This window comes from Mus pahari, chromosome 20, assembly GCF_900095145.1.
Source record: "Mus pahari chromosome 20, PAHARI_EIJ_v1.1, whole genome shotgun sequence".
NCBI classification, from domain to species: Eukaryota; Metazoa; Chordata; class Mammalia; order Rodentia; family Muridae; genus Mus; species Mus pahari.
Window position 1 is genome coordinate 12900108 of NC_034609.1, and position 20071 is coordinate 12920178.

Consider the following 20071-nt stretch of genomic DNA (forward strand, 5'->3'; position numbering starts at 1 on the left):
CTAGGAGTTCAGATGGTGGTGTAACCTGTTTTTTTCTTGCTTCACTGATCCCTACTTTCCTGGGTTCACTTCTTATTCAGCTAGGACCTTCCCGTAAGGAAGTAAATGTTTCCAGCAGTTGCAAATTCCGAGCCTCATTATCGCAGATGTCCTGAGAATGCACTGGGGCTCCTTGGCCTGGCTTGGAATACTGCACAGTTCCCCAAGGAACTGTGGTTAGGTCACGTCCTGTGCCTGGCGTCATGGTTAGGGGGAAGTCAGCCCTGACCTACAGGTGGATGAGAGTCGGGGAGAGCCAGGAGTTCCTTTACACATAGGAATTCCAGAGAGAAGACAAAGAAGTTTTGTTTTAAATCTGTTCCAAATCGTGCACAGGCGAGCCTCACACTAAGCAGTTCTGTGTTGCATCTGAGATGCCCAGCGCACTGGGTGGAGTTGGACAGCCCAGGATAGACATCAAAAGATGATCAGTAACTCTGGAGGGGGCTGGGCAGGGGTTTCTCACTCACAGGTTCTATAGCGAGCTCATAGAGTCAAAAGGAGGGACAGAGATGCCCTTCAGGCTTGGGTCCCCCAGAGAATGGCCTGAAGTTCACCATAGAGCTGTAGATGAATGCTCTGAGGAGATGAAGGATGGAAATGTTCCTCCTCTCTGCCAGCAGAGACTGGGTCCAGGTGTGCGATCCTGCCCTTCGCTGGCTAGACTGCCATTGCTATGACTTCTGGGCCTGAACCTTTGCTCTGTCTGGTTTACACAAGACCGAGCAGCTGGCCTTCCAGTGGCCTATCTGCTGTCTGGGAAGTCACCACGTGGGGTCGGAGCTCCCCAACTGCAGATACTTCAGAGGGAACACTCTTAGGTCATGGTACCCCAGAAGCAGAAACAAAGGCAAGGATTGTCTCCGGTACCTTGGGGATGTCCCAAGGCAGTCGAATGAAGGAACCAAGATGCATTTCTGGGTGGGGCTCTAGGCTCTAGTTTGGGCCTGTGAGGACCTCTATAGATTATGACTTCTCTCTAGAGTTTGTCCAGACTCAACATGGGCTTTATCCCCCTCTGCTCTTCTCAGGGCCACACAGTTTTAAGCCTTCAGATCAGGTGCCAGGGTGGGTTTTGAGGAGGCCTCAAGGAGCCTTGTGTGCTGAGCCTCCAGGGTGGCGAGCTAGTCACTCTGTCAGAGGCTCTCGCGGTGCTAACACAGGCGTCAGTAGAGTGTGTGAGACTCTCTGTGGGGAGGGAGACCCTGGATACATTTGTGGTCTTTCTGACTGCTGAGGCTGAACTGGCTGCATGCAAGACCTGCTCCTGGTTGTAAACGGATTGGGGGGACTCCTGAGCTGATCTCTTGCTCCTACTCTGGGTCTTTGGGGTACTGATAGTGGCTCTGCTGTTAGTGGGCTCTGTAACCCTGACAAGTTCTGTCTCTTTTTGTGACCTCTTTTCTCACCTATGCTCAGATTCTTATAAAAGTCGTCTACAAATAGCCTGGCAGTGAGAGGTTCACAAAACCTATATAGTCAGTGTGCCATTTCCACAGCAGGGGCATCCTCAATGGGTCCTGCCTGGGCTGAGGCCAGCCCTTGATCAGAGGCTGTGTGGGCCTCTGCTGTAGTGTCCCTAGATCACTGTGGCTCTCAGGCCTGGCCTGCACAGAAGGATGGCTCCTTCACAGCCGCACCTCTTTCTTGCGTCCCCTTGCAGATCCTTAACCCCTAACATGTAACCAGGGAGAGGGTGATAATTGCCCATTGGTCTCTCCGGGTTACTTGGAGTAAGGGATGATAGAGAAAGCCTCAGCTGTGGATGCCTTCCATCCCTGGGCCTGAGCAGTCTCCTTCCTTCTCTGCTGGCCACACAGCCTCTGCCAGTCCTTCACAGTCCTCCTTAGGCTTAGACCAGTGACATGGGGTCCTGATATGCGTGCAAGGGCAGGCAGTGACTTCTTGAACCCAGGCTATTCTTCTTCTGGGTTTTGGGTTTTCTGGAATGTAACAGTCAAACCTGGTGTGTGGTGGCGACTGTGCCCTCCTCCCCCCTGGCATGCTCCATTGGTCTCCTGACACTTGGATTCCAAGTTCTCGGCATCTAACGGACCAGCAGTTAGTCCCTGGCTTCCTAAGTGTGTACAGCCAAGAGCAGGTGGGGTGTCCAGGACCCCCAGGTGGCTGAGGACACAGAAGAGTTCTACACTGTGTGGTGGCTAAAGACCCTGTCGCCTTGATCTTGGCATCCTTCCAACTGACTTCTGTAAAGCCTACCTACCGCATAAGTACTGTACTTGCCTTTTCTCTGCCTGATGGCGATGAACATCAGGCAACCCGCATGCCAGCTGTCACAGCCTCAGAGAGCGTTTTTTGGTGCCATCTCTGTAAACCTTGATGTATGGGAACACGGTGGATAATTTTAGCAGAGACAATCACGTTCTTTGGGCTCTTGGGCCAGTGCTTTCTTCTTGGGAGAAAATGCAGGGAATGTTTTTCTTAGTCTGTAAATAGAGAGCTGCCTTGGTTGCTCAGCGCGTGCCTGCTGCATGCCTCCTGTCAGGCCTGGTATAGAATTACACATGGCAGTGAGCCCCAGATAAGGATAAGGAAGGGAGTGAGCGTTTCTCGTGGGAGAGGGTGCAGTTTTAAATAGATTTAATAGTAAAACCCTGAAGGAGAGAGGGGCTTTTTGGAGAAAGAACAACCCAGGCAGAGGATGCTGTAGGTGTGGTGGCCAGAGTAAGCAATGTGCCAGTCACCAGAAATAGCAAGGGGCGGGGTGTCTAACGTGACTGCAGGAGACAGTGAATGGGAAGCAGTGTGGGGGGGTACACATCATAAAGTAGTAGTGGGGAACACAGTACAGAAAATGATCATGTTGCCCTGGTTCCGAGTCAGTGCTGGGATACACTGCGGGACAAGAAGGAGGTGAGAGCGCAGTGTCAGCCCATGGCGTGAGGGTGGAGCCAGCACTATATGCTGATGGACAGAAGGAAAGCTTGCAGAAGCATTGGCTTGCTCCGGTGGTCTGGCCTGAGCAGCAGTGGAGAACTGACAGACAGACAGATACACACAAGAAGGAAGGGAAGGCTTGGGGAAGATTGCCTTGTAGAAGCTGTGGCTTGGTTTGGGAAGCATGAAGCTCGATGTGAATCTGACAGAAGCTACATCTTCGTTTTAAAAATAAGCCTTTAAAAATTCAGTATTTTAGTGTAAAGGCAGTGCATGTTCAGAGAAGGGGGAGAGGGCGTACCAACTCTCACAGTATAGAGTGTGGAGACTGCTGGAGGAGGCACAGGGTGCTCCGTCTGCTGGGTCCACCCGGGTACTTCTAAGCTGCCCACTCATCCCTTAGCAGGAAGGGCACCTGACTGGTGCTCATCTGTGCTCGCCAACCTCCCTAGCAGCCAGTCCTTCCTTCGTGTTCGCCTCTGTGTGACCCCGGTGCACCTGTGGGTAAGGTTGATCGGACTCTGAGACTCAGATCAGTCCTCGGGGAGCCCAGGGCTGGAACTCTTGATTCTGCCCAAATGGTTGTCTAGGACAATAAGATGATTGCCCCCTACTAGTGCAGGGAGCCATGAGACTAGTACCCTCACGAAGGGCAGAGGGCTCTGAGAAGCACAACCCAGGTGGGCTGGATGCATTGGCCTCGGGGAGAGTGACAAGAAGCCTGCCTGTCTTCCCACCCACCCACCCCTTTTTTTTCTTTTTCTGGTTTTGTATTTGTTTTTCTTTCTAGAGACATGGTCTCTCCTACATAGGCCTGGCTGTCCTGGAACTCACTCTGTAGACCAGGCCAGCATGAAACTCGATGAGATCTGCCTGCGCCTGCCTCCTAAGTGCTGATGTGCTCTTTCAGTGCTGGATTGTAGACCAGGATGGACTGTAAGATGAGTGCCTGGAAAGGGAGGCCTGGAGTGCTGGGAGCAAGACAAGCAGGAGGTGACCTCTGCAGGCTCAATCCCAGAGCCCTTTCAAACTGGACAGTCTCCCTCTCCCTCTGCCCCCCCACCCTACCCCACCCATGTGTGTCTATCTGCCTGCCTCTCTCTCTTTGTATCTGTGTGTCTGCACAGATAAGAATATCCCAGAGGCTGGGCGTGGTGGCGCGCGCCTTTAATCCCAGCACTCGGGAGGCAGAGGCAGGCGGATTTCTGAGTTCGAGGACAGCCTGATCTACAGAGTGAGTTCCAGGACAGCCAGGGCTACACAGAGAAACCCTGTCTCGGGGAAAAAAAAAAATAGAAGGAAGGAAGGAAGGAAGAATACCCCAGAGTCTGACCAACACATTTGTTTGCCTGTCATCTCCAGATGTTCTTGTACTTGGTGAGTGCAGAAAGAAAAATTCTTGCTTACTGTGTGCATTTGTTTAACAAAGCTAGAAGCCTAGGGCCTCACTTCTGTGGCTGAATGAGGAACCCTGGCTTCTGATCTTCCCCTCTCCCAGCTCCTGGCTTCACTGCGTACTGTCTTAGGCCAGAGCACACCTCCTTCCCCTCTGCAAGGTAGCTTAGGAACTGCAAAGGCACTGTGACCAGGTTAACAGATGACAGTGCCACCTGCCACAAGTGGCCTGGCTCACAGCCACCCTACCCCACAAGGCACACGGGCTGTATCCTGCCAGCACGGCATGCTCTAGTATCATTCCAGCAGTGCTGTATCCTGACACTAGAGCAGTCGCCACAGCTGCCGGGTGGTCAGAGGTGTTCAGGTGCTCTTGACCGCTTCTGTCATCCAGTCTCAGCCATGTAGCAATAGTCCAGTGGCTGGGCAGGTGAGCAATGTGACAGGCAGGGAAACCTAAGAGATAGGAAAGGCAGCAGCCTGACCATGTGCCTTTTGGGACAGCACAGCTGTCTGATCCCTGAAGACCTCAGAGAGGAGAGTGCAATGGGTGACAGCGAAGGTCCCATGGGGGCCAGGGAGCAGAAGGTCACAGCCACTGTTCCAGATGCGAGCGCACGGCTTTTGTGTGTAAGTCATTTCCCTGTAACAGCAGCTGGGGACACCGGTGAGCAGGCAGGTGACATTGCTTGCATCGGTTCTCATAGCACACAGTGGCGACTCCAGAGTGTCATGCTGGGACAGCAACAGGCCTCAGACCCTGTGCTGAGGAGGGTTCAGTGGCGGTACCAGACTCAGCATAGCACGAGGCAGCTGTCCCACTCAGTCAATGCTCGGTGTATCATCCTTGGTCCTTAGTCTTTATGACCTTGTAACCCCCATGCCCCAGTGAGCTTCTGGGCACTGAGCTTGGGCTGGGTCTTCGCCCTGACTATTCTGCACAGCCTCTCCTGCCCCAGGACATCCGCCTCAAGCTCTGACATTCACCATAAGAAAGCATACAGAGCTTACCACCTTTGGGTTTGGGGTTGTTCCCCGCCTCAGCCTTCTTTTCTCCATCCATAGATATCACATGACAAATGTAGTAGCTGTTGTCTATGAGAAGAGCCTGCGCATCCCTCTGTGTCTTGCTCTGTGTGTCTCTTCTCCCTCTCCTCCTGTTAGAGCCAGCCTTGCCATAGGGGCACCATGGGGCTTGTCACATCTTAACCATTCTCAAAGCCTGGGCATCACTCTTCTGTGGGGTGGGACTTGGGGGTGGTAAGTAGTGGACATCTGGCGTTGTAACGGCTGCATCTGTTTCATGTGCGATATGCCTCAAAAGCCTTGAGTGTAGCGAGGACTCATAGCCCTGCATTTGCTGATCTTCTTGTAAGGTTAGAGGGTTGGGAGGAGGGAGGCAGAGAGGAGAGAATGAGAATATTTAACATATTTAGAGAAGTTTGAGTATTTAGCCAGCTGCACATCTGTAATCCCAGTTTCTCAACAGCCAAGACAGGAGGAATGTCAGCTTAAGTCTAGTCTAACTCTATCTGAAAATAAAAAGTGTAAATATAAAAAGAAGGCTGGGAAGTTCAGTGGTTAGAACGCCTAGCGTGTAGAAACCCTGGGTTCTATTCCCTCACTACTCCAGTGAGGGGAGGGGAGGAGGAGAAGAGGAGAAGTATCAAGTAGCTTAGGTTGGGACTGTCTTGAAGGAAGTCGTGGTGATGGTGGCGGGTCAATGTCCACAGCTTGCCGACTGATAGCCTGGGAAGTGTACTTTGTTAATCTGTGGCTGACTGATGCCGGAAGTTGGCAAGGCCACCATCCCTGAGGGTCATTTGTGTCCCGTGGGGTCCTCCCAGATATCTGATGTCCATCTCCCTAGCAGGAGACTAGGTGTTCAGGCTGCTTGCTTAGCTGTGGGGGGCCAGCTGGGGGCGCCGCACGGAGCACTCCGACTACATTCTAGGCAGATAAAAATAGGAGCGAGGGGAGGAATTTTAATCACCACTCCGTGTCTTTGGAGCCACAGAGGCTGTTCCTTGTGAGCCTAGGCAGAAAGCCAGCCCTGCCAGTGCCCGAGAGCTGCCTTTCTCCTGTGAGCAGCACAGTTGAACCAGCGGGGAAAGCCAGAGGGGCTGTGGGCAAGGGTGGCATAAGCCTCTCATATCTCCTGAGCGTGGCAGAGGTCTCGCATTCCAGTTATAGTAGGCTCTGACTTGGTCCTGGTCTGCAAGTGTCAGGATTTTTACAGCCAGGGACAAGTTTAGCCTGAGTTGTTGCAAGTAAACGGGTTAATGAGTTGGGATTTGTCACCATCCAAGGTGGCAGTGTGTGAGGATGGACAGGGACAGTGTTCCCAGAGCCAGAGTCCACCCAAAACACACTTACCACATTTGTCTAGCACCTAACAGATGTGTCCAACCCATGGCCCACAGGTTGTCTGCATTCTCAGGGAGCTATGTTATACAGCTTGACATGAAATGGCAAAGTTACTTGGAACAAACACAGGAGTGTTTTTTCGTTAACACTGGGTTGAAGTGGTCAACGGTTGGGCACACACATAATGAATGTCAGGTACGATTTCAGAGCAAAACCAGCTCTCAAGAGACGGTGACCTTCCCTTCACTGGCCTTTCTCCCTGACCTCCATTTGGGCAGAAATGGTGGACTTTAGGAGCTGGAGCTGAGGCAAGATACAGCCAGGGAGGCAGGTGTCTTCATCAGCTCCCAGGAGACCCAGGCTCCGTTGCTGGTGACCCAAGGCTGGTAGACTGCTGGAGGAGCTGAGGGCGCTGCCTTATGCTCCTGTACACTTGCGGAGAGATGCCACCCAGCTCTGGAAGCAGCCACCGGAGATCTCGGTTCTGATACTCTTTTGGGGTAGAATGAACTTGGGTTCCTCTTCCCTGGGGGAGGGAGTTCTCCGACTGCCGGTCACAGAAGCCAGTGCTCTGGGGAGCCTTGTCCATCTCCATCTCCTTAGCCCTTGGATGGTGACTGGCTTTGTCTCCTGGGCCTGAATGTCCCTCATTGTTACCCTGAGTGGGCACTTCCTAGCACCTATGGCCTATGGACTCTGAGGGTAGGGAAGCCTGGGGTGACTGAGAAGTGAGAGACGAGGGCTAGATGGTGGACAGCCTTCGTTTTCCCATCTCTGTTGGATGTGCCACAGAAAAGCAACCAGCCACTGGCATTGTTGAAGGCTGGATCCCCCAGATTTCCTGGAACTAGGAGACCGTAGACTCATCAGGACCCAGAAGATGCCAGCCTTCTCTGCCGGCTTCTCTGACGGTTCAACCCTTCCTCCCATCCGTCTGTCTGCGCTCCGGACGCCTCTTCTGGGAAGCGGGGGATCACCCGAGGTCTTGTTAAGTCGGGATTTCATTCCCAGGGTGACGCGTGCATGTTCGGCTGGCCCTCTGTCTCCGTGGGTCCCACACCCACCCATTCATCCCATAGAAGATTCACGTAGAAAAACAACCTTTGTATTGAGTGAGGGCAGAGTCTTTCCTTGGCTGTTATTCTCTAAACAGAGCGGTGCGACAGCTGCTTCCACAGCTGCACTTGTCGGAGCTACGAGTCATCCAGAGATGGCTGGAAGGCTCCGAGGGAGGGGGTCTGGGCTCCGAACAGATACCGTGCTAAGGGCTTCCAGAGCCGTGGGATTTGGGTGTCTTAGGGATCAGCCCCTGTGGAGCCCAGGGGACCACTATCCTCATCCTTGAGAACTTAGAAGGATTCTGATAAGGCTGAGTTTTTGACTGAGGTCACTCCTTCCCCTTCCAGCGAGGGACCAGGGCATCTGGTCCGTATACTCTCGGGCCTGTTGGGTGCCTCGTGGTGCCTTACGCAGTCACTGTAGTGACGTCGGGTCCCCTGCATGTGCTCCCTCGGCCCTTCCAGGGGATGTACGCTGTGTGGCAGGCAGAGGAGTCTGCTGCCTCACTGTGAAGAGTCATACCATATCTTTTGATGGCCTTTGGGGGATATCTTAGCCCCAGGTGCTTCGGGACTTGGATGGGCTCTCAGAGGGGGGGGTGGGGTTTGCTGGGCAGGAGCCGATTGGCTATCAGGATAGGCCATGAGAGTATCTGAGAGCACCTGCGCGGAGAGGCTGTGGCAGAATGGGAGAAACTGACATTTAGGCTCTTGACAAGGTGTTACATCATCTTGTAAACAGATGGCCACAAAATGTCCGGACATTTTGACCCCACTTTTTCCTTGGCTCCTCTTTGACATAAAAAAATTTCCATTTCACAGAGGAGGAAAATATGGACAGACAAGTGTAGTGACACTTTTATTGCCACTCAGCTGTGGAGAGGGGCTAGAGCCCTTGCTGGGCCCACCTGGGCACTGGAGCATGGAGTGGCTTTGTCCCGTCTCTGACAATGGGGGAGCTTGCCATTCGTGGGGTTGGGCTGAGTCTGCAGGGTTCATGGAAGAAAGAGTTTGCTGTGCATTCATTTCAGGAGCTAACTGGGACAGGCTGCTTGGATCTAAGGGTTCTGGGGTGGCCTGGGCTGCACCCCCTCTTCCTGGAATGTCTCAGTCCCGTGCACTCCCCAAGTCTATAGGGTACCGTGTTCTGTGGGCACCAAGAGTTTGCTTGGGAAGTGTGTGGCACCCACATCTGTTACCTCTTAGGGAACAGAAAGATTGACAGAGACCTGCTGGGGCCTTGCGTGGGGGAGACCGAGTTCAGGAGTATAAGGTCCCAGCGACAAAGAGGAAAATCCCTAGCCCGAGCCAGCGTTCCCCAAGGCCCCGCTTTGATGTGGTTTTCCGTCCCTGAGGCCTTATAAGGCAGTGATGCTTAGCTCAGGGCTGGGCCAGCTGCACACCAGTGACCGGAGAAGTTGCTCTTCCTGGGGCCCGGTGAGGGGTAGAGGCTGGGCTCCCAGGGGCAGCAGAGGGGCAGTGCTGGAACTTTAGAGGCACATGTAGGCCATATGTCCTGACAGACTACCAAGCCAGGCCTCTGGTCTCAGAATTTGGAATAAGTCTGAGGCCCACAGTCCTGGAGGTCAGGGCAGAGGGGCCTAGGTCCTGGATCCTACTAATTAGATAGTTCCCTGTCTAGGCACCATACGCAAGCCTCTTAAGGAGGTGCAGTGGTAAGGGTTGGACTCTCTAGTATGTAAGAATTGGCAAGTCACAGGACTGCTCTGACTTAGTTTTCTCATCCATAAAGTGGGTATAATAGCAGCATACCACACGGTGGTTGTCATGGGAGGGCAGCCAGGATTGGTCAGTTCCAGAATCTCAGGCATTTGCCCATAGCTGCGTGGTGGTGAGCACAGAGGACGCAATGAACAGTAACTGCTGACTGATCTTCCAGCACAGAGGCGGAGCACTTCCTTGCCCCGCAGAGTCACCCTGAGACAGTGTGCTGTGGACCCTGCCTGTGGAGGGGGAGCCAAGGCACCTTGGGAGGTAGAGCCGAGCCTCTGTGGCTTAGCTGGTGCAGTGAGCTGTGTTTGCACTGCCCGTGCCCCCCAGATCCTACTTCCGTGCCCTCTGCTGCAGCCCCCACGGGGCTCGTTAGAGCGATGAGTAAGAGGGCACAGTTCCAGCAGCACCCACGGTCGTGTAGGAACCATGTTCCTGCTTCAGGTCTGTGGCTGCAGCCTGGACCAAGCCCATACCACAGAGAGCAAGGAGCTGTACTGTTCTGAGTCCCACTGCGTAGATTGGAACACTTGGCCTCTAACCCACCAGAGCCGATGGCTGGGTCCTGAGTCATGCATTTGTCTGTCTGTCTGTCTGTCTGTCTGTCTGCCTGCCTGTCTGAGATAAGGTGTAGCCCCGGCTGGTCTCAGACTTACAGTAGAGAGGGCTCTGTTCCGCTCCTTTCTCCTTGCCATCCAATCCCTTTTTGCAGTGCTATGGGTGAGATCCAGGCCTTGCACATGCTGCATGTGTAGCACAAAGTACCATATGCATGGCAGCTGCTATCACTTCGGCTGTTGTCAGCATCCTTGTTTGCTGTCCCATCTCCACGTGATGACGGTGCTCACGCATGCACCGCGATATTTGCAAATCAACCATTTCTTGAGAGATGGATGGAACGGGACTGTTGGGATGGCCAGAGGAGGTTATTTAATACACGTCCCCGCTGCCTACTGTGCAGGGAGTGTCCAGTGCTAGCTGTCTTACCATAGTGTGGTTTATACTGGGGACCATTGTGTAGATAAGTCCACCAGAGTCCAAATATTAGGAGAGCCCAGAAGCCAGGACATAACCCTGGGTTGGTTCACTATGCCCCATTTCCCTGGGTCTAAAGACCATGGACACTCCATACTGCCCTGGAGCGGCCCAGGAAGCACCTCAGTGTGTTGAGGAGCATACACTTCGTGTGAGTTCAGTCCTCTGTGGGCTCGCTGTGTCTGTCACTCACGGCCGTGCTGGCGGGTGTGCAGCGTCAGTGCATGGCTTCCTTGGCTGCTCTGTTGGGGTGATGTGGCAGTAACACCAGTAGAAAGTCCCAGGACCTCAAAGGCTCGTCATTGTCGGCATCCTTGCTGTGGTGCTATGAGGGCTACTGAGGTCAGCGCTGAGACCACTCTTTCCTAGAGGACCCAGCATGAGGGGCCTTTGTCCCCTTCAAGCCTGCCGCCTGCTCCTGTCACAAGCACTGCCTGCCAGGAGTTTGGGACTGTAGAGATGGCAGCAGTCTCTGTGGCATGAAAGTTGGACTTTAATTGGCTGCTGGGGCGTCCCCGCCATCTGATGATGCCACCTGCGTGTGTCCCTTTCCTGTCAGTGTCTGCAGATTCCCTGTCAACGCTGGTCCTGTTAACCACAAACAGCCAGATTACAAGCTTGGGAAATGTCCAGTGATTATGATAATTGGCAAGAAGGGGTGTGAAGAGAGCCGCCCGGGTTTTAGGGAATGGGGCACGGAGGCAGGCACAGCCGTGCTTCAGCTACCTTGAAGAAGGAGTGTAGCGCCTAGAATGGTCTAGAGAGCTGTTTGTCTCTAAGACCAAAGTCGAGGCTGGAAGCCACCCTGTGGCTCTAATCATTGAGCCACCCGCTCTGTGCAGCATCCCTTTCTGTGCCTTGTCAGGGCAAACCTGGATGTTCTTTAAGCATCTGAAGCGCAGAGTTTGGGCGGTTTGTATTCTGCGGAAGCTTTGCCAAAGCAAAGGGTTTTTTGTTGTCACAATGAGGCTCTGGTAGCAGCTGCCATGTTTGGGCTGTTTAGCTCTTACCATTTGCTGGGATTTAGAAGCGTCGTCACACCAACCACATTAGGAAATAGAATATGGCATGCCCGTCCCTGAGCTCTTCATTTTCCAAGAAAGGGGTAGTTTCCTAATGCTGGCAATGTAGTCCTTGGGATGTGAGCCCCACACTACAGTATACAGCAATGGAGATCCACGTGTTGCTGACTATTGTAAAGGCCCCGGGAAGTCTTGCATTAAAGGTCTTATTTAACTTTATCTAAATAATCTTAGGTTTGGAAACTCTTGGCTGAGTACCAAAAACTAGTCATTTAGTAAGCTACAGCCTAATTCTTTCTGTATCTAGTCCGCTGGGGCGAGTCAAGATAGTTGGAGCATTCGTCCCTTGGTGTCTCAGACCTTTCCGAGCCTGTAGGACAGGAACATTCCTTTTGCCAATATGACAGGATCTGAATGGCAGCTTGACAAGCTGCTAGGAAGGACCCCTGCCATGTTGGATCCCAAATCACCGGCTCATCGAGGGGACAGACCAGGCATGTGCCAAGATCAGATTAACCTCTGGGATGATGGGGTGTGGACAAGATATGGAGGTCCTAGTGAAGATCCCTGGGGCCACAGCATGCAGGCCCAGGGCATTGGCTCTTTGGCCTTGAGGGTAATAGGGATCGATCAGAGAAGAGAATGCAGAGAGCCCCACCTTGTTTGCAGGAAAAATCTAGACTAAGGTTTCTCTTTGGAGCCTTGCTGAGTCTGTGGTTGTGAAGTTGGCTGGACAGGAGGGACAAGGGACACTGATCTTACCTGGCGTCCCAGTAGGGGGCATGGACTTGGCCTCTGTAGGTCCTGGGCAGTTCGTCCCAGGGTGCTATGCACCGAGAAGCCACTCGAATTATCATATGACTAGGTCCTGTCTCATCTGCTCGGCCCTATATCCTCACGGCCACCTGTGCAGTCTAGTCAGGTTGGTTCCTACTGGGCCCCCACACTGTCTTCTAACCTGCTGCTCTGTCTTCCCCAGGAACTCGTGGGTGACACTTCTAGAGAGGCTCTCGGTGAGGAGGACGAGGACGACTTCCCCCTAGAAGGTACGTGAGTTTCAGTAGCTCTGCCTATGTATGGCACTAGGGTCAGGGAGAGGTCCACAGAGCCCAGAAGGTGTAGGCAGGGGATGAGGAACCTTTCTCTGTACTCAGGGTTACATCCACCCCCTGTGGTGGTGTCAGTGACAGTGAGTGGGTATCCCCCACTGGCCCCTGCCCTCTCTCCTCCTGTCCCTTATGCAAGAACCCTCCTTTCTCCAGCAGAAACGCCTTGCTGTAGAGCTAGGGACAGTGGCATGAACCCAACCTCTTGCCTGCTGTTTTGTTTCTGGAAGTGCCTGTGCCCTCTTGCATAGATGCTTTGCAGCTGCACACGTGGCTCAGCTGACTTCCCATGACTATGACCAGCAATAGAGAGGGCTTCATCTGCCTGTTACTCACCATGCAAGGAAAGCCTGGCCAAAGTTGAGCAGCTCAGGAGAGCAAGGACCCTGACTGCCCTTTCAGACCCAGTGCCCACCAGGGGCTCTCCTGCCATTCCCTGTGCCATGGCCCAAGCCCACCCACACTAGGGCAGGGTTATGGCTGTGCATGGCAGGCTGCCAAGGGCAGATGCCTCTGAGCCCTGGCCATACACCTGCCTAGGCCTAGGCTGCGGCATCCCTCTATGCTCCTGGCCAGGGGAGAAAACTGGCTCCTGAATGTCATCTTTGTCTTTCTGTTGACCAAGCTCGTTGCCTCTTGGCTGCTAGAGAGCTGTTTAAGGGAGGGGAAGGGGCCTTGTGAGGCGTGGAGATGAAAAGGAGTCTCTGGCCATCCCAGGAGAGGAGGGCTTTGGCTCCTGGGTTGTTCTGTAAAGCTACCCCTAATCCCGAGTCTTAGCCGCCTTAACTGGCCAGCTGGGAACGAAGCAGGAGATTAGGGCTGGCTTGGCGAGCAGGGCTGGGAGCTCCTTTTGAACTTGGGAAAGAACAAAGTAAACATCAGAGGTTCCAAGCTGACCGCAGGCCTGTGTGGCAGGGTGTGGAAAGGAGAGGGACCCTCCTTCTGAGGACCCAGCAGCAGCTAAGGACAGTAGGGCCAAACCCTTTATACACTTCTGAAGCCCGTGCTCTGAGTGTGTGAGTCAGTACTGGCATGGCAGGCAGGCCCAGAATGCATCCAAGGGAGTCCTTCATGGGTTCCCCTGACTTATGATGAGTGTCCCCGATGACCAGGCGCACCCCAGCCTTCTGGCCCACTTCTGGCTCACGGACTCCAAGCAGCGTCTCTACCAGCCCCAGTGCCCACTTGGCATCTGCTGCAGAAACCTAGTTTTATAGAACCTGGCAGGCCATTGTCCCACCTCTTTAGGCTGTCAAGGCTACCAAAGTATATGACCCCTCTCACTGGGCCAGGCCCCCTCCAGGCCTTGCAAACAGAGCCTACTAGTGCTTGGTATCTGGCTAAAGAGAAAGAAAAGCCTGAGTTAAAGGAAGAAACTCTGGGTGCAGGGCATTTGGTTGAAGGTACCAGCAACAGTGCCCACAGGCCAGACTCCCCGCTTCCCCTGGAATTCCCGGAGTCTGGACCACTAACCAAAGAATACATATGGAGGGACCCATGGTGCTGGCTGCATATGTGGCAGAGGATGACCTTGTTGGTCATCAGTGGGAGGAGAGGCCCTTGGGCCTGAGGGTGTTCAATTCCCCAGTGTAGGGGAATGCCAGGGCAGGAGGACAGGAACAGATAGATGATGGGTGGGTGGGGGAGCACCCTCATAGAGGCAGGGGGAGGGGAGACCTGGAAAGGGGAAATATTTGAAATATAAATAAAGAAAATATCCAATTGAAAGAAAGAGAGGGAGGGAGGAAGGAAGGAGAGAGGGGGAGAGAGGGAGGAAGGAAGGAGTGAAGGAAAGAAGGAAGGAAGGAAGGAAGGAAGGAAGGAAGGAAGGAAGGAAGGAAGGAAGGAAGGAAGGAAGGAAGGAAACCTACTGGCCAAGTAGAGAAGCTGAGGTGGTCAAGAGCCACCTAGCTGTTGGGGACTGGAGTGGGAGGGCAATGGCTTCTCAAGAAAGCTGGTTCCACTCACTCCTCTAGGGCAGGTCCACGGGCAAGGCTAGGTGGCAGTGCCTGAGGTCTGAGGGGGGCCTCTGGGGAGCATCAGGCTGCTGCCCTGGCTCCTCTCCCCGCTTGAGCTCCCCGCAAGCTCGGCAAGTCACACCTTGGTCCCCAGCACCTCTAAGCCTTTTCCACTGAGTGAACATGACTTGGTGTCTTCCCCTCTGCTGTCCACGGAAGTGTTGCATGGACAGTGGAGGTTGTGGCTCTGCTGTGCCAGGGAGGTTTAGCTGTGTCCCCAGTGGGCAGGTTAGAAAGCTAATCTCCTTCATGGCCTTTCACACGGGGGAAGGACAGGGGCAGAGTGGATGTCCAGGGTCCCTACCTTCACTCACGCTGTCCCTCTCTTCCCTTCAGGCCCCAGAGCGTGAGGACCACACACTATTGGTAGACAGTTACCTCCTTTCCCTGTTTCCCCTTTGCCTGTTCCCTCTCAGTCACAAGTGTCTCTAAAGCAGAATCCTGGGATGTGGGCCCAGGAGTGGCGTGTGGGAGGGCAGTGTGCATATTTGGAGGCGAGCCGGGGAATGTTTGGGGGCTCTGCTGGCCAGATCACTGCTGCTGGGAGGTGGCCTTGGTTCCCTGAAAAGCAGAGGCTCACAGCACACACTCCTTAAGCCAGGACTCCAGGCTCTTTAGGATGTTCAACCAAACTTGTTTGAACTTGAGGCTCTTGAAATTGAAAATTCCCGGATAGGCTTGCCTAAAAAGGCCTGGCTGGACCTAGGAATGTAGCTGGCCACACCGTACAAGCAGATGCGCGCACACACACACACACACACACACACACACACACACACTCCCTCACCCTCTCCATCTCTTTCTGTCCTCTGTCCCTGAAAGTCTGAGATGGGTTTTGGGGAGCATCTGGAACATCTACCCATGAAAGGGTACATTAGTGACACCCCTGGCTTCTTTCCTGTCAGGGAGGATCACTTGGCCCAACTTCCCTCTCATCTAAATTTGAGCAATGACACAAAACTCCACCCCTAAGCTCTCCCCCCTCTGAATGCGGAATGTGCGGGGCTGTCTCAAGCAAGGCATGGCTCCTGGGTCATGGGATTCTGTGCAGAAATTCTGCCTCACTTTTATAACCGGGAAAACTGTAGGCTTGTGAGACCTGACTACAGTGTAATGGTGGGGGTAGGGAGAGGCTGTGAAAAATACATCCTTTTTCTTTTCTTTTCTCTTTCTTTTTTTCAAATACAGAGTCTTGATGCCATAGCCTGGCGAGGTTGGGGTGGAGGGCTCAAATTCACAGTCCTTCCTTGGCCTCCCTGTCCTGGCATGACAGGAGTGTGCCACCACACCCAGCTTTTTCCCCTTTGCTTCTAAAGCTTTATCCCCAATGTTGTGAAATGCAAATGGTGACGCTCTTACACTGTGTTAGCAAGGACTTAATGAGACAACATGTGTACCTGCCAACTTGACTGGCAGTGCCAGGCTGGCACATCTGTGCATCTCTGGAACCTTTTCCCTCCTGAGGCCTGTGCCAATCATGCAAGAAACCATTTGGCCTGGAATGCACACACGATCTTTCTCCTCGTGGCCGCCGATTTACCCTCCTAATTATTTTTGGCATAGGCTAATATTAAAATCCATCTGCATTCCCCCTGACAGCTGCTCGCTAGAGGCTTGGAGGCCCAGAAACATCCTGGCAAGCCACCCTCAGACCAGAATATTTGTCACAGATATCTTTGTGTGGACAGTTGCAGGGGATCAGGAGCATGTTAGGGCGTGTGTCCAAACTTCAGCACGGAAACCCCAGCTCGTACCCAGTCTTCTATCGTGTCTGCTTGGAAACTTGCTGGCTATCCAGGTAGAAGAGGCACGTGTCACGTGTCACACTCTTGCTGGTCATTTCTGCACTGTGCCTGAATCTTTACTGCCTTGGTCAGAACCTGGTTTCCAGCTTCTTGCTTTCATCCAAGCTTGCTGGGGTTTTTGTTTTTGTTTTTTTTCTTGAGACAGGGTTTCTCTGTATAGCCGTGGCTGTCCTGGAACTCACTCTGTAGACCAGGTTGGCCTCGAACTCAGAAATCCGCCTGCCTCTGCCTCCCGAGTGCTGGGATTAAAGGCGTGCGCCACCACGCCTGGCTCCAAGCTTGCTGTTAACCAGGCTCTTGGAGGTTGTGTTAAAATAAGCTAGCATCAGCTACAGTCACCTGAGTTGGAATTTTTTGCCCCGTATTTCAACCATTTCCTTCTACACTAGGCCCCCAAGTTGCTCAAGCCAGGATTAACAACATCTCTCTGTCTTAGCTTACCAATACCTGTGTGTAGGACGGGGCACAGCTGGGTTCATGCTTATGAAAACCCTCCTCTGTAGAGATGAATGGATGCGCCAGCCCTACAGGTCCTACAGGGGCGGCAGAGAGCAGGGACCAGCCTCCAGAAAGTTAAGAGTTCTGTCTGTACAGATATGGAGCCTGCTGTGAGGTAGGTCATCAGAGAGCCCCATCTGGGACTGAACAGGATGGGCTGCCAGACTGAATGGAGGTAGACTGTGTCCTGCCAGCGCAGATGCATTTGTACCAATTAAGAGACACAGCTCAGGTACCCCTCCTTCCGCACCTGCCTGTCATTCGCGTGAGAAATGTCAGAAGTAATAGCGCTTACACATATCTCCGGGGCCATACGCATGACACTTCTGGAACTGAACGGTGTGCTTCTTGAAGCCTCTCTCCCAGCAATTTCAGATGACCCCCGGTGACCCTAGCCACGGGGCAAGAGCCCTAGGTGAGCATGTGCCCTTGCCGCTTCTTCGGATGGGGCTGCTGTATAAGGAGGGCCCACTTGCCTTCCAAGTCCTCTTCTCCCCCTGCTGTGTGGGTGGCACCAGCTGTCGGTGCACAGGCTGGGTGGGCTGTGCCAGGCTGCTCTCTAGGTCACTGCTGTTTGCCAGGGTAAACAGTCCCCAGAAAGTGATGGGGACCTCTCGCAGCATGTGATCCCAGAGGTGCCTCCTATTGGCCCTGGGGTGCTTTGGGAGTCCAGGTTGGAATCACAGCTGCCCCCTTTCCCTGGTTCCCAAGTCTCTTCCCTTTCTCTTCCTCCTCCTCTTCCTCCTCCTTCCTTTTTTTTTTTTTTTTTTTTTTTTTTAAACTCGGGGAGGGGAGAGGGAAAAAGGCTGTCTTTGATCTCAGCGGAGGAAAGAAGTCTGTTCTGTTCGGGCTTTTGGCTAACACAACAAACAGTGTTTAAAATTTAACTTTGCTTAATTAATTAGTAATTCTGTTTAATGCTGTCTGATCTCCCTCCAAAAGGTATTTTGAAGCTTGAGAAGGGAACTTCAAAGGGAGCCGGGTGAAGATGGTCAAGTAATGCATTTAATCTGGCAGTGGCTGGGGGGGTGGAGAGCAGCCAAGCTGGAACTGATGCATAGAGAGAATCTTCTGCTAAATCAGCCAGCCAGCTCCGCTCACTGGCCATGGCCTCCGTATGAGACGGACAGAGAGCAGGAGCCCCACAACACAGCCCCTCACCGACTTCTGGGCTAAGAAGCAATTTTAAGAATGTAGAAATGACATTTTCTCCCATCTGTGGCCGCTCTGAATGGTTGAGCAGGTTGGGTCCCGCACAGGGTTTCCAGTTAGCCGAACAGTCAGTCCCAAGTCACTTCCAGGCTGTGCCCTCTCGAGCAAGTATACACCTGAGAAGGAGGGGAGGGCTGCCTTCACCTGAGCACTACACGAAGGGCCAGACGGTTCCTAGCTGTGGCGACTTGATACAGCTCTCCTGTGTGCAGCAGAAGCAGTCAGGGACTAGTACATGTGACATGTCTCATTAAACTTCACTTGGAAAGCCGGGCTGCAGGCCCAGCGGCTCACAAGGCCTCCTGGCATCCTGTTCTTTATCGCCCAGACATGCTTCTTGGGCCCTGGAACGTCTTACTGCGTTCCTTCCTCGGTTCCCTTTTCTGCGTTTCCCATTCTCCCGTCTCCCTGGCCATGCGCCGTGCTGTGGCTCTCCCTGGCAGCTGGAGTATGCTCCGAGCGCCTTTGAAAGATGTCTCAGACTGGCAGCTGGTGAAGCAGGGACAAGCAACCGAGTGAAGACTTGGCCACCAGAGCCCTCCTTGGCAGCATGGCATCCTACTGATCCCTGGGTAGATGACTTGGGTGGCCCGCAGTGAGCAGCATTTGCTGCCTGGCCCTGATGCCAGGGGCCATAGCCAGGTGGAGATGCTCCGTTCAGCTGCTGGGCTACAATACAGGTTGCCTTGGTTTGGTTTGGAGGCGTCATCTGCAGATCCCGTGCCGGATGCCAGAATCCTAGCCCTTGGCTCTGACCCTACGCCTTCATGGCTTTCTGTGGGTTCTCTGCCACGTCTTCCTGCACTTGATCAGGGGACAGTAGGGATGAAAGGACTTCTTTTGGTAAGGCACAGGGCATCAAGGAGTCTTACCCTGGCAGCATGTCTTCCAGGCCTACTATTTATTTCTGCCCTGTCCAGGCTGGGGTGCTCTGAATATTCACTAACATGGCCATCCAGGTTATCCCGGAGGCTTGATGAGCTAGGACATCGCGATGGACCAGCTGGGGAAGAGAGGACAGTCTAAGCCACTCAGTTCTCTAGAGAGGAAACGTGAGGAGAGAGGAGGGGGTGATGTCCACCTCAGGTGAGGAAAGAGGAAGGGGCGGGGGAGGATCCGAAGGAAGGCGGGCTCTCTAGCATGGCATCGAGAGTGCTCCAGAGGAGAGAACGGTACAGTGGTTCCTTGTCTTTGGGCTTATCAAGTGGAACATGAAAGGCAACATTGAACCTGGAACTGCTTGTCTGATAACTTCCCTTTGAACTTGAAGTCGGGTTTCGATAAGCCTGGCCAGCTCGCATCAGCAGGACCTCTGCAGAGCCAGGCAGTGGCTTTGAAGATGGAACTAGGCTTTGTTTTGCTTTCTGAGTCCTCATCCTCTCCGCTCTCTGGGAGGGGGAGAGGGGAGGAGTCTGCAGGCTGTGACTTCTCTACAGTTCCTTCGCAGGGGGAGATTGCCTGGGCTATGGGCTGGGACTGGGGACCAGTCAGCACTTACTGAGCACTTGCTGAGTACCCACCATTGTATCTGACCAACAGTCTCCTCACAGACCTCTCCCGGAACTTTGAGGATGCCGTCTGCTGAGAACCAATATCCCTGTGAGGGAGAAACCGCCTCTCCTCCACGATACAGACTCTTAAAGCTGCACAGGTTGGAAAAGTAGGAACACCAAATGCCACTCTCTCCCATGATGCTCCTGTGCAGTCCAGCTGTGTCTGCGGGACATGCTGGGGACAACTAAAGCCAGGGAGGGCCTCAGCAGAGCTCCCTGGTTCAAGGAGTAGCGGGAGGGGACCGCCTTTCCCCAAGGCCTTAATGGCAAAAGCCATACCTTGTGCCCTGTCTGGACTCATGGTGGCATCTGTGGCCCAGTGGGCACTAAGTAG

At 53.5% G+C, this 20071-nt stretch overlaps 1 protein-coding gene across 1 annotated transcript in view; it reads left to right on the plus strand.

Annotated features, from left to right (window-relative positions):
- The window catches only part of Nkd1 (NKD inhibitor of WNT signaling pathway 1), a 72235-nt gene that overhangs the window by 42048 nt on the left and 10116 nt on the right, over positions 1–20071 (plus strand). The window contains exon 4 of the mRNA XM_021220170.1: positions 12525–12591. Within this exon, the coding sequence (XP_021075829.1) occupies positions 12525–12591 (67 nt within the window). The remainder of the gene's footprint in view (positions 1–12524; positions 12592–20071) is intronic.